The 14345-nt window shown below is 41.0% G+C and overlaps 2 protein-coding genes across 5 annotated transcripts in view; one reads left to right on the top strand and one right to left on the bottom strand.

The window, feature by feature from the left end:
- Nucleotides 1-982: 982 nt before the first annotated feature.
- Nucleotides 983-5922, bottom strand: CDKN2C (cyclin dependent kinase inhibitor 2C). Of its 2 annotated transcripts, none has more exons than XM_025912074.2 (3): nucleotides 5786-5922; nucleotides 5189-5328; nucleotides 983-1737 (listed from the first exon to the last, which is right to left on the bottom strand). In XM_025912074.2, exons 2-3 carry the CDS (start codon nucleotides 5315-5317, stop codon nucleotides 1360-1362), a joined length of 507 nt encoding a protein of 168 aa, XP_025767859.1. In that variant the 5' UTR covers nucleotides 5318-5328; nucleotides 5786-5922; the 3' UTR covers nucleotides 983-1359. The 2 variants fall into 2 exon arrangements, with proteins under 2 accessions (XP_025767859.1, XP_086573063.1); XM_086716937.1 differs by having other exon boundaries at nucleotides 5782-5919.
- A 7622-nt stretch (nucleotides 5923-13544) lies between these two features.
- FAF1 (Fas associated factor 1) overlaps nucleotides 13545-14345 on the top strand; it is a 514886-nt gene continuing 514085 nt past the window's right edge. For 2 of the 3 annotated variants that reach the window (XM_086716936.1, XM_086716935.1), the window contains exon 1: nucleotides 13674-13739. Coding sequence is in view for 1 of the 3 variants with exons in the window: in XM_086716934.1 (XP_086573060.1) it covers nucleotides 13695-13739 (45 nt within the window). In the remaining 2 variants the exon portion in view is untranslated. Of the gene's footprint in view, nucleotides 13740-14345 lie in introns of all 3 variants that reach the window. The other variant, XM_086716934.1, reaches the window with a different exon arrangement.

The raw sequence follows: 14345 nt of genomic DNA, 5'->3' as shown, positions 1-14345 counted from the left end.
CAGAGGGGGGAGCTTTCACATAAAACATCTTTGTTCATGTCGGAGATGATGAATAATGTATTTATAAATTTATAAATGGTAACTGCATTGAAATCCTTTGGCGAAATCTTTAATTAAAATTAGAGTAAGTAGTAGATACTGAACAATTATCTTTGAAATTTTATATTTCTAGTTCATTCAAAATTTTTAATTTTTAGCTAAACGTATTCTTAAAAAGATTTTATGAGCCTTTACTAAAAAATTTTGTGGGAATCAAGTACCATATATAGAAGTGGCCTATTTACTTATTGTAAAAGTTTCTATGTTTATTATACTGCAGTTAAGACCCTTACATGTATACATAATTAGTTATGACCCTAACATAATTTATATATTTTTTCTTGTTGTATTTTTTATCCCCTAAAAATTTGTATTTGCATTATATTTTAGGACTTCACATTTTGTAATTTTACATTTCTGACATTCAGGGAGAAAAAGCTTGACAGTATACTTATAGTATAAATTTTGAGAAATATATTATTTAGCCAATTGTTTGACTTCGTGATTTTAAAAAATCAAACTAGTGGAAAGCACTTTCAGGGTGGCATTTTCTTTTAAAAAAGACTTTTAAAGTTAACATATATTTGTTTTCAGATCGATACCTCTGAAACCTGTTTTTCAACTATTTAACTTGACTTTGAGAAAAGAGGAAGACTGAACATTAGGATAAATTCATAATGAAATAACTTCAGGTATGGTCTTCAAAAAATGTTGTCCTTATTTTGTTGTATAGCAGAAATACTAGTCACCAAGTAAAATCTTTGGAGGGGAGGCATGAAGAAAGAAAGAAAAGAATAACTGAATCATCAATGGAATACGTCTAGTTTTTCAATTGGTCTATTTTCTCCAATGTCAAGATTTAATGCATCGTGATCTTTCAGTACACTTCTCCTTAGCGAGTGGCAAACTGTGTGGGAGTAATAGAGGAAATAACAGAAAAACATTGTCCTGTTTTGAAAAAGTGTTTAATTAGGCAAAAGAAGAGTCAGGACAAACCATTTTAAAAACAAAGTCTCTTAAGTTGGGTTTTGAGACTGGCAAAGGGAGAAGCAAGGAAAAAGTCAAGGAAAGATAACATATTCAGGAGAAAACCAAAGCTATTTGCAATTACATGTTAGAACTCAGGATTTTGCAGGTGAAAAAGATGTTGCTTAAATATATTCATAAACCTGTAATAAGATTTCCACTTAGCAGTTTGAGAAGATTTAACTAGTTGCTTAAAGTATGACAAAACTGAATTTTAACAAGTGATAGTAAAATAGGACAGCCAACCAGTTAACTGACAAAATAGAAGGCACTGTGGGAGAGCCCTCCCCATATTCATTGCAAATTCGAAGCTCCCTCTGCCTGGTTTCCCTCCATCAGGCTAACGACCTCGTTCCTCCGGTAGAGCCTGGCCAAGTCACATGCGGTGTCCCCCTTATGGTTCCGATGCCCCACTTTGGTGGCCGTGTGCTTCACAAGGAACTCCACCACAGGGAGGTGGCCTTCTTTGGCAGCCAAGTGCAAGGGCAGGTTCCCTTCATTATCCTCGATGTTAACATCAGCTTGAAACTCCAGCAAAGTCTGTAAAGTGTCCAGGAAACCTGCTCTGGCTGCATCGTGAATGACAGCGAAACCAGTTCGGTCTTTCAAATCGGGATTAGCACCTCTAAGTAGTAGTCTCCTGGCAATCTCGGGATTTCCAAGTTTCATAACCTAGGAGAGAAGAGAAAATGGGAGAATCCTTCAAGTGTTCCTACAGGAATATTTTAAAATAGCCATCTCTCTTTCTATTTATGTAAGCATTTATTTTAGGTGAAAGAGTGCTTGGGGAAGACCCACATGATGGGGTTTGAAGGGCTCAATTGCAGGAAAGAAGGTACTAGTAGGTAAAAGTAAAAGAGGGCTTCTAAAAATTGAGCTTCTATGATGTAATATCTTAAACAGGTCCAAAAATAGGATAAATTGATCAATAAAATAGAACCAGTCCATCTTGTGTAAAATTCACCCACAACTCAGTTTTCTGTCTCCCATAAAGAACTGTGTAATTCCATGAATTTATGAAAAGAAAAGAAATGGAATTTGGGAGTCTTCTGTTTGCTTGCTTATGCTCATAAAATACAAAACCTGGGGTATTAGTTATAAAAAATCAAATGTAGGTAAAATTTATTTTCTAAATAGCTACCCAAAAGAAATGAGAGTGAGAGTCTTAAAATCCCCACAGAAGTGTTTCTACACACTAGACTGTATAACCCAGTATAAAAATGATCTATTAAAATACCAGATCTGATATTTTCTTAAATTATTAATTTTCACAAGTTCTCTCCAAATAGATAAAGCTCAAATTTCCAAGTGTTTTTTTTTTAATTTTTTTTCTTTGCAAGTTATTTCATATTGGCTAGTAGGTGTATTCAGTGCTTAGAATCCTTCACTCAAAATTTTCAAATGTTCCTGATTATTAAGGTGTTAAATAAGCAACGGTTTTCTACATTGCTTGTGATGCTGATTTATCTAAAACTAAGTTCATGATACACCATGCATTAGATAGGAGATGACTATATGGCAACTGTTCTTAAAAAGAATAAAACGGTCATCCTACTATATTACTTACTTTTTCTTAAAGTTCTGACTAGTGATTTTCAAGTGAGCAAGAAAGGAGAAAATAAGATATTTAATGTGTATTTTGGGACAGACAATTTTGTCTTGGGTTTGGGTGCATTTAATAATCAACTGGTGATGCCATCTTATTTCCTTTTGCAGTGATTATCAGATATTTAGGAGTAGCTATTTGTAAACTGCCAACATTTTAAAAGTCAGAATGTGGTATTAAAATTTGCTATCAACATACAAATAATTCACATGATAAAGACTTATCTACTGTTGTTTGAATACATTTCACCCTAATAGGGATCTCTGTTAGGCTCTCATAATTATAAAATGTCTTGTAGAGCAGCATGCAATTATACAACACATATAATTTAGTTGTGAAAAAAAGTGTAGTCTCATTAACATGCCAGAAAATAGTTCAGCATTTTAACTGGTTTCATTTATATTTAGGTATATTCATAATAATCTAATTTATAATAAATAGATTATATAGTAGACACTGAAATGTTTGTGAAATTAAATATAATACACTGGGAGATACATACAAAGATGATCCACCTCTTTAAATTGTGTGTTTGAAAAATAATTACAAATTAAGTAATAAAATATATTTAGAATGAATAATATTTTATAAATGCAAGCTATATAGATGGCCAAGATATTAAACTTCCCTGTTGATAAAACCCTGGTGACTTAGCCCTTCCTTTGGGGTAATGGTAAAAATTATACATAATTTTTTTTTGAGAATTAAAAAAATATATACTTTTGGTTAAATATTAGCACAATCTAATTTTTGCCACAACTACCTCTAAAGATTTAGTCACATTTAAGGACCTGCACTGGGAAGAATAAGGGCAGATACCTTGGATCTTTGTAAAGCAAATGTGCGATTAAGGCCTTTGATATTACCCTGATTGAAAAGCTTACACCCTTGGTGGGGGCGGGGGGAAGCTTTTGCAATGGAGTTAAGTGAACATAACTGTAGAAGAAAATTTGCCATCTTTTACAGAAAATAATAGTAACATTGGAAATTGTTTTGAAAGAAAGTTCTTTCTTGAGTTATGACACAACTTCAGAGTCAGGATTATACATACTGAAAATAAACCTTGAGACTCCTGTTTGTGTGTGTTTCATTATATGTACTAGGATTAAGCCACAATAAGTGGGTGTTAGTATCTTGATAAGTGTACTTAATATAAACAAGATTGCAAAGTTGTATTAAAAATGTCAAAACTTTTTTTTGTCAGTATTAATCTCTCAGCCTTCCTGTTCGTCAAAAGTCCTGTAAGATCTTATTCTGAACATGGGTTAAGTTGCTCATTCCTTGTGAGATTTATAAAATCTTGGGTTTTTCAATAGGAAACTTTTCAATATATTAAATTCGTAGCATTGCTGTCATCATCAAACCTATTAAAAACTACTAGGTGGACAAAGAAAAAAATCCTTATCTCACAGAATCTACCTGAAATAACAAGATAAATAATTTAGTATCTATGCATAAGCCTCTTTAATACTGACATTTTTGCAAGGTCAGTATATTCTGATTTAAAATGTACAGACTGAACTTCGTCTGTTAATAGTGTATCTCCTGCCACTTAAATTTCTAATTCTTGTAACTAAAACAAAGCACTCTAAAACCTTCTCCCCAAAGGATTTTCAAAAAACAGCTTCAAATGTTGCATTTCCAAACAAGCATAGTTCAGAAGAGTACCATCAGGAGTCTGATAAAGCAACTATTTAAGACTACTTTGCCATTTTTCTGTTTCTAACCATTCCAACTAAGTTACATGATAACTAACGTCCATAGGAGGAAAAAATTATCAGGTACAATACTTGGTAGCTGGACATATTTCATTTCTTGCTTGTAATCTAATTAACTGAAAATTAGAACATACCACCGCATGACCGCAAAGACAAAAATACTACAAACTGAGCTCTGATTAGAAAATTCAACTTTTTATTCCTCCTTAATCCTGAATGGGTGGATGGTATTACATTAACTATGAAATGTACATCCTGTCCCCGTGTCCAGGCCACCTAGTCCAAACGAGGAAAGGTCGTTTGTCAAAACTTGAAGCATTTGAAGGAAAAACACCCTCACCAGTAGTCAAGAAAATTAACGTTAAAGTCAATTATTGGAGCAAAGTACGGAAACCACTAATAGCAGTGTATTTACTTCAAATAACAATCATAATAGTGTGTTTACAGAGCTGTCTTACACACACACACACACACACACACACACACACACACACACACACACACACACCTCGGCGCTTCTGGGACTCCTTTTAAATCCTTACCGTCACAAAAACATTCCAAAAATTAAGACCAAACCTAGAACCCACTTGATATCGAGGATGTTATTGAATTTGACGAGTTCGTTCAAAGTACGTCATTTTGGAGAGTTGGATCCACTTAAAGATATAAAATATGGCAACCAACTAGGCTTAAAAACAGTGAAATTTTGTACCCCCGAAAGCTTTAAAGCCGTTATTCCAGAAACCCGGGTCACGTAGGCAACATTGTTGACCTGTTTTCCCCACCTCTCGATACCAACCTGCAGCGCAGTCCTTCCAAATCCATTTTGTGCATTGACGTTTACATTATTTTGCAACAAACTAGTAAGTTGCTCTAGGTCCCCCCTGGCAGCTGCGGACGCCAACTCGTTCCCCCAAGGCTCGGCCATTCTTTAGGGTCCTGACGATCGGGAAAAGATGAATTAGTTGTTTTTCTTTTTTCCCCTTTCCTTTGCTCCTAACCAGGCTGCATGATGGCATCGGAGACTGACAGAAGGACTGGGATGGTTAATCTGGAGTAGAGCTTGGTAGTAAATACTAGTAAGATCTGCCTGCCAAAAGCCCGCCCCTCGATTCACACGTGATTATTCAGCAAAACTGAGCCATTGGAGAGGGGCTCCGCTCCTTGCTTTTTAGCTTAACCCCTGTGAAGAATTCTGGTGACTCAACAGAAAGACACACAGACACACATATATTCCTGGCAAATTACTCTGGACGTAAAATGTAAGCAGATCTGTCACGTACCTACACTACAGATCTCTGGGAGAAATGTGTGCGGAGACTTAAGGGACTAGATCAGGGCAAAAAACACCGCGGAAGAAAAGACATTTCGGGGGAAAGAAAAGGCACTAACCCACCCTTGTTCACGGTGGTGACTTGAGCCGCGCGAGCCAGAACCGCTGGGGCAAGTCCTCGGAGGGGCTCGGTCTCCATCCGTCTCACGCAAGGGGTAGTCCTGAGTCCTCCTCTGCAGGGAGAGCGCCGCGGCGGCTGGATGCTGACGTGCTCCGGAGGGTTAAAGACGATCGCCAAAGGCAAACGGGAGTAGCAGTTCCGTGGCCCTCAAGTTACAGGTCGTAATGACTCGTCAGTGGCCTCGGCTTCTCAGGAGGATTCCTTATTCGCGTTCGCGCCGAACTGCAAGCTAACGCCGTGTGGGAATGCTTCGTAGCCCGCCCGCCGAGCTGCCGCAGCCCCGCGGAGCCTCAGAGGCCGTGGGAGCCAGGCTCGGAGCGCGTCTCCGGAGGCGGCCGGGCGCGCGGCGGGCCCCGGGCAAGTTGGTCATGCCGGCCCCACCAGGTCCCGGGACTCCCAGCAGCGTGAGGAAGGGAGCTAGCGTTGCGGGAAGCTTCTATGGGGCTCGGGCTGCTAGGGCAGCGCGCTGCAGCATCGCGACTGCACTGGGCAGCCCACCGGTAACTTCCCGCCTACGACCGAACCAGTTCAGACTTCCCACTGTAGAGGCTCATTGAGCTGCCGCCGTCGTCTTTTTCTTCCTTTCCCGGTTTTCTGGGGGGGGGTCTCCGGAGATTGGGAGCGTCCAGAAAAGCGCAGGCCAAGGTCTGAGTATGGGGAGTCGCCACAATGCTAGAGGACAGCCAGTCTTGCCGCCGTGTCGGCGAGAGCCCAGCGGCTCCGACACCCGGTGCCACTTCGCCAACCTCTCGCGGTCCCCTGGCCTGTGCCCCCAGTCCGTGCCGCCGACAGGGCAGCAGCCGCCAGCTAGCTGTGCCCTGGAGCCGAGCCGGGGAGCTCTGCTTCCTCCTGAGCCGCAGCGCTCCCAGTGACAGTTTCTTTTGTAGCTGGTCCCCCCCAAATCGCCGGTCCCTGCTCTCTTCACCCCTAGAGACACTTGAGCGTTGTCCCCCTTTCAGCTCTTTTCCTTTCCTCCCTCCCTGGCTTCTTTTTTCGCTCAAACAATTGCTGCTTCTGTTGCCGCTGCAGAGACGGTGCCGGTTTCTTCTCTCTTTTTTCCGATCTCATCAGCTTTTTTTGAAAAGAAAAAAATTGAGCGCTTTTTGAGTTGAAAAACCCGCCCCCATTTTAACGGCAGAGTTTTAAGGAGGCTCCGCGGAGTTGCCGCGCCGCGGGAGCGGGAAGGCCGGGCACCGCCCACTCCCCGCCCACTGCCCAGGAGGCGCTAGCGCTAGCAGCTCGCCTGGCTCCGCCCCCAACCCGCGCCCTTCCTCCAACCTCCTTGCTCCCCACCGCCCTCCCAGCGTCTCCTGCGCTGGTTCCCACCCGCCAGCCCCGCGGCCAGTCCCCAGCTGGAGAGGAGTTCTGCTTGGTGTAGCCGGGTTTGGCCTCCTCCCGCTGGCGGACGGGATGGAGTCTGCGACACTAAACCTCGGACTCCCGGGGCCCGGCGGGGGCGGGTGAGGGGGGAGAGGCTTGTTAATTAAGACGGCTGCAGAGAGCCGCAGGGCCTTAGAGGCTCGGCGGTGCTGGCTGCTGGAAGGCGGAGAGCGAGCTGGCGCGAACCAAGTCTTTCCCGGCCCTGGCGGGGCAGGCCGGCTCGCCTTCGTGCTCCCCCGCTAGGCTCTCGAAGTTCGGGCGGCCAGGCCCAGGGCTGCCGCCGCCTCCTCTGGGGCGCGCACGGTGTAAACTCCGCAGCCTTCTCAGTACCGGGCCTTGGTCTCGCACCTGCCAGACCAACTCCCGTGGTCCTGGTGGGCAGAGGTGTCCGTGGAGGGGTGGAGGAAGAGACCCAGACTGACAGCGAGAACAGTGTTCAGAAAAACCAAAAGCCTTCACACACTGATTTTTACGAAAACTGAAGACGTGTAAGGAGGAAATCATGACGAACTCGGAGGACTTAATGTTCCAAGGGAAGAGAACCAATGAAATATTCCATTTCTTCGGGGAAAGGGAGAAAAACAATTAACTTTAAAGGCAAATTTACACTAATTCTTGGGAAGGGTTTTCTATCAAGGCCATTTCTTTATTGCCTAGGTTCTCTTTTACTACTTAGATGGGGGCTTGGGGTTTTTTGGCGGGGTGGTTAGGGTGTCTGAATGTAAAGGAGTAAATAGTCTCTTCCCCAATGGTTTATTTCAGTCATGTGAGACACCAGTTGTCTGTACTTTTAACTTCCTCTTTAAGCTATGTAAGATTAATTTACTACTGGTTTCTATATATATTTTTTGCCCTTAAAAACATGCAACACGTTTACATGGTGCACCCAGTGGTCAAAATGAAACCAAGCAAAAAATGACAAGTGGTCTAATTACAGCCGGCCTCTAGCAAGCATATCCTCAAGCAACATCTGTACCCAGTTCCTTGAAGAATAATGAGAGTATTAGCAACAAAACACACCAGAAACATCTGTGTGATCTCTAGCAAGAGACTGGCTAGGACGTAGATTAGCAGTCTTTTCTTTAACAGAATTGTTGAGAAAAAAAATAACTACAGCTCTTTTCTTAGGCAACTAAACTTGAATTGTGAGTCAAGTATGTACTACAACACCAGAAATTAACTCCTCTCATTTCTTACGTACATTTAGATATTTCAAATTTATAGTTGCTTTTTAGTATTTATTTTGGTTTCTTGCTAAGAAAAGATATTGCAATGAGGAAGAATCTTAAAGTGCACTCATTATATATAGATATATATGTGTTATTTCTGTGAAATACTTTTGGCTAAATAACAGTAAATAAAATTTATGATAATTTAAGATGCATACAGAGTTGGATTAAGATTTTTGGGGGTCGTAAGCACTGGAAAGATTTTGATGTCCCATCACCCCCCACCTCATATGTAAATAAAAACAAAGCCAAAAAATAAGAGTAAAGAAGTCCAATAAAATTCTGATTTTTCCCATGATGACTATTTCAGTGCTTTTGCTGAAATACTAAATTCTTTAAGGAAGTCTTTGTTATTTTTTACTCTGGCTTTGCTGGTGTCCTAAAGCATATACTCAGTCTGCTTATTGTATAAAACACAAGTGGCATCACAGAGGTTCCAGCCTTAGTTCAGAGAGCATAGGTAAGCACTACAAAGTAACTCCAATGAGAATCTAGTTTTTATTAAGTGCTAGTTCATTGAAGTATATAGAAAGGTGAGTATCTCTGCCTTTAATAATTTGACATTCTAACATGGTATATGAGAAAGATCCACAGTTAAGCATCTATTATATTGAAACCAGTGGTTTCACTTTTAGCATAATAATGACATGTCTTTCAAATACTGGAAAAGAGGCTTTATAGTTGGATATTAAATACTAACAGTTATGGAAATCTTTTTCCCCAGCAGTTCATACTCATTTTAAAGAGCTTATAGAAATATAATTTATCAAATTATTTTGTTCTTTTCCTCATTGACTCAATTATGTGGTTTCTGAATGATTAGCTTATGGAAATGTGTATGTGGTATTTATAATTTCTTTACTAGTATCAAAGTCTTTGTTGTGTTCATAGACCCAACAGAGGTGGAAAACAGACTGCTACCCTCAGGGATCTTTTTATCATTTCATAATTGGGACTTTGCCATTTTATTTCTGAGTTTCAGTAGGCTTTCTTATATGGGTACTCCAACCCACTTATGAAAGTCAATTTGTAAAGTAAGAAAATAAATGTCCAGTAAGCAACTCAAAAGCTTAAATATAATAGCAATAATTAATATATGTATATTGTTTCATGGTTATGATATGTGATGCACAGATTATTTAATCTTCACAACTCTTAATTAAATATGGTAATTATCCCCATTTTTTTCTGAGTTAAATATGGTAATTATCCCCATTTTGCAGGTGAAGGAATTGAGGCTTGTTAGAGTTTGTGACTTAGAGCCAGTAAGTAGTGGGATATATGATTTGGACTCAGATCTTGAGCCCAAATCTTATGCCTTTCCTGTTAGTTAGGAGTCCAGGATCAGACACTAGCCTCCTAAAGAACATCAAATCATTAGATGAAATATATTTTTGATTTCTCAACTGTGGATCTAACTCTGTAGTAATCCTCTTATGAATTACATTAGAAGTGAGTAGTATGGTTAAAAACTTGATTAACTTAGCCAAAGAGTTAAGGTTAACACCACCAGTAATAAGTTATGTTGATATCATGTGCCCTGATAATACTTGATGAGGGCATATCACTTCTGTGGTATTCTTCTTCCCAAATCCATAAACAGTATAATTCTGACAAAATTTTAGACAAACCCAATTTGTGGGATTCTAAAATTCCTGACCACTACTCTTCAAAAGTCAAGATTGAGAAACTATCAGATTGGAAGTGGCTAAAGAAACTTAGGAAATAAATTTAATATGGAAATAAATGGCTATATATAATGTATTCTGGATTGGACCCTGAAACAGAAAAAGGACATTAATGTAAAAATCCAAAGAGCCTCTAGAATTTGATTAATAGTATTATACCAATGTTAATTTCTTAGTTTTGATAGCTGTACCATAATTATGTAAGGTGGTAACATTAGAGGAAGCTGGTAATAAGGTAAGGAAGGTAAGGAAGGTAAATAAATATAAATCTAAAATTATTTCAAATGAAAATTCAGCAAAATAACTACAAATAACCTTTATCACATATATTTGAAAGGAAGATAAAATAAAAATTCCTTTTAAAAAAGTAATGGTAAGATCAAAGAACATGGAGATTCTAGAAAAAGATCTATATTTGAATTAGGCCGCTCCATGAGTTAATGCAGTGGATCAACTATGAGAATGGATAGATTAAAATTATTTTCCTTTGCTCATGCTTACATGCAATCACTATATATTTTTATTCTCTCAGTTTGTGACAGTGAAATGAAATTGTTTCTAAGAAAAGAATTCTGGAGAAATGAAAAATGAACTATTTTTAATTCAATATTTTTCTTTCATTTTGTTTTCTGCAGTGGACAATTACTCTGGATGCTATGTACCAAATCATGAATAGGTAGGTCATAGGGAGATGTATAAACTTTGCAACATGGAGGGTGAATTGCAGGGATGTAACCAAGTTAAGTGGAAAGAGCACTAGTTTTGACCTAGCCTTGAATACTAAGTATGTCACTTTGTAGCATGACTTTGGGCAAATTCTTAAGAATTTCTCAGAGCAGTTTTTTATTCTGTAAAATGGTTGTTGTGAGAATTAAATGAGATAAGATGTGTAAAATATGTGTACATACTAGATATTCAATTCAAAAGTATTGGTTGTTATTATATACTCAATACTTTGCTATATATGAATTATGGTAGATATAAAAACACACTGGATGAAATGGCTTGTAATCTCAAGGAACTTTCAGCCTCTGGGGAGAAATTAAAACATTAATATATGAAACAATTAGAGAAAAAAGCTACAGAATTTACCAGACCATTATATTCTGTTGTAAAGACAGTAAAAGCAGTGATTAGAAAGCAGAAGAATTCTTGTTGGCATGTTTTATGAAAGAGGTGGGCTTCAGAAAAACATTTAGGAATTGGTATACAGAGTAATAGCATCTAATATGTTTGGAGAGCTTTACAATTTCTGAAAAGTTTTCACAAGCATTATATCACTCAATATCCACAATTACTCTATAAGTTTTATAAGCCTCATTTTAGACATAAAGACATGGAGACTTGGAGAATTTTTTTTTTGTTAAGGGGAAGAATTAGATCTGAAGCCTAGTAATGCTGTGAAATCTATGCTCATTTTGTAAAAATATTTTCCATTCATTCTCATGATTGTTTTCTTATCACATGCAACAGTCATGTCAGAAAATTAAGTCAGAGAGTCTAAGTGACCCATCCAAGTTCTCCCAGCTAATTAGCTGGGAAGGCAGTACTAGAACCCATATACCTGAATGTGTAGGGTATTCTTTCCATCTTTCTACATTACCACATCATTTTAATTCCCAGATGGAGAAAAGGGAGGGAGAAAGGGACAAGCACTGGATTTGAATGGGTTCTGCAGTATATACACATGCCATCACAGGAAAAACCTCCAACTTTTCAGGGCTGCATTATTCTTGGCCATGTAACTAGAGACAATTATTTACCTACCCTGTGCTGAGAATGAGGTATATGAATGGGACAACTGAATTGCCACACTTAAATTGCTGGTTCTGTGTTTCACCTCATGATTCACATTTGTGCTTTATTTTGAAATTACTTCCAATGGGATGGCAATTAAACAAGATGTTTCAATTCATGTGACTATGGAGGGTTCTATTCCTTATCTAGCTAATTCTGGTCTAAATACAGATTATTGCATGAGAGTTGTAGGCCAGACTATTTTCACTTAAGGGAAACACAGAATAAACCTAGATCTTTAGAACACCATAGTGCTCTTCTTTGTGTTCAGGGAATACAAAGAGCTAGGCCTTGTTCTAAATGGTGATTTCACTAGTATCTACTTTACAGCACAAAATCAGCAATCTTACTTCACTCTTTCAGGGCTTTATGCACTTTCCAAGGCAAGTCATGCTCTACCATAGTCTAGAAGATGATATTTACTCAAGTCAAACATATCCCACTGTCACTTTTCCTACAGCCATGATGACAATTACAAATGGTCACACTTCATTACATAGCCTTTCAGTATTCTTGTCTCAAAGCCTGTCAACTTCTGACCATAAACTGAAACTTTTAGTAATCGGTAAGTATTTTAATATAATTTCTTCACTTACGGAATTATTTTAAATTGACTATTCAAAGCTGGACTCAAGGTTTCCCCATTTGTAAGATGTTGCCTCAGGTCCAAAAAACAAATGTTATGCTGTAGGAATAGAAAAGTTTTTATTTCTCATAACTAACAAAAATGCTCATCTTTTTCTTGGGGTCGATAGTCTCACCTTTCTCAGCTTCCATGTTTCCCCCATATCTATCTTGGGAGTCTGGTTACCTCTGTGTTACTGAGAATCTGAGGATGCAGGTGTCAGGGGACTTGGGTTTGAGTGTGACAGTGTGTAAGCAGGTTTTGACAGTGAGGTTGAGCCTAAAAGACTGTATATGAAACTGTATTTTGGTGAGACTTTGTTAGAGAAAATGAAATTTATGAAATGCTGTTTGTAAAACGGGTTGTGAGAGTGTCGAATTGGTTTGTGGGGCTTGATGTGTATTTATGTAACTATGTAACCTCGTAAGGCTCAGAATCTCATCCCCGCCCCAGCCAGCGGGGGGCAGTATCCCGAGGCCTTTGCTTAATTCCAAACCGGAATAACCTGTTGCGGGACTTCAATCTCCCGCAGTTGCTAGTTGGCGTCGCCGCCTGCGGCGCGCGGATCCCCGCCTGGTAGTCGCGCGCCCAGAGCTTGACAGGAAAGCAGTCACGTGGCAGCCGCAAAGCAGTGCTTTGCGACCTCGATGACAGGCAAAATGTGCGACAGCTGTGGCGCCGGCCAACCAGGGGCGGAGGCGGCGGCCAGGGAGGAAGCGGAGGAGGTGGAGGCGGCCGTGGGGTTCGCCCGCCTGCTCGTTCGCCTGGTTTCCCCGCCCCCGCCGGTTTCACGGCCGCTGAAGAGAGCCGGGTGCGCGCTGTCGTAACCTGTCCTCATCCTGGCCAGCGACAGGAAGACCTGACCGGCATCTAGACCAGCCTCCCTGTCAGGACAACTGCGGCGCGGGCTCCAAGGGGCTCAGGCAGGCGGCCCGGGCGCCTGAAGGTTACTGAGTGCATGAGCGCCTAGCCTCCCGCGCTGCCCCGCCCGCCGGCCCGCCGGCCCGCCCGCCGGCTCGCCTGCCAGCCCCTCCGCGCCCGGCGGCGGCGGCGGCGGCGGCGGCGACGGCCGCAGGAGGCGCCGTTTCCCTGCCAGGTGCGCGCTTCGCTCCCGCGGAACTCGGCGGCCGCCATGGCGTCCAACATGGACCGGGAGATGATCCTGGCGGATTTTCAGGTGAAGTATCTGGCCCTGTTCCTCTTCCACCTCCAACTTCGTGGGTTCCTGGTGCCAGAAGGGTTGCCTCTTCTCAGGGTTTGTTTGAGCACTGCAGTGGTGTGTGGTTTGGGCTTTTGTATGGTACGTGGCGCGCGCGCGTGTGGGGTGTGTGTGTGCGTGTGTGTGTGTGTGTGTGTGTGTGTGTGTGTGTGGTACCATCCGGGAACGTGTCGGGGCTGGGGGGAGGTGAACCATCCGGGAACGTGCAATTCATATGCTGGGTTGGGTGTTATATACGGATTTGTAGGGTGAGGGGTGTTAATAATAGTTTAGAGTATGTGTGTGGACTGTGTGTAATGTTTTCTGTATTATGTAGAGAACAGGTAGAATTTGGGAGTATTCAGTGTGGGGCTTTTAAGTATGGGGTATTTTGGGTCAGGAGTTTTGGGTTGTTACTTGAGAGTGTGCTGTATGGAGTGTGGGTGTGGAGAGCGTGGTGGTGTGGGTGTGGTGCATTGAGGAGAGTAAGAAAAAGGAGAAGGGGTGGTGGTGAAGGTAATGGTGAGGGTATGGTCTTTTTCAAGGAGAAATAAACATTTGAGACTTTGATGCCATGTTGGAATC

Source organism: Puma concolor, chromosome C1, assembly GCF_028749965.1.
Source record: "Puma concolor isolate L17-30 chromosome C1, mPumCon1.1.hap2, whole genome shotgun sequence".
NCBI classification, from domain to species: domain Eukaryota; kingdom Metazoa; phylum Chordata; class Mammalia; order Carnivora; family Felidae; genus Puma; species Puma concolor.
Note: the sequence above shows the minus strand (reverse complement) of the source record. Positions and strands in the feature narration are given on the sequence as shown.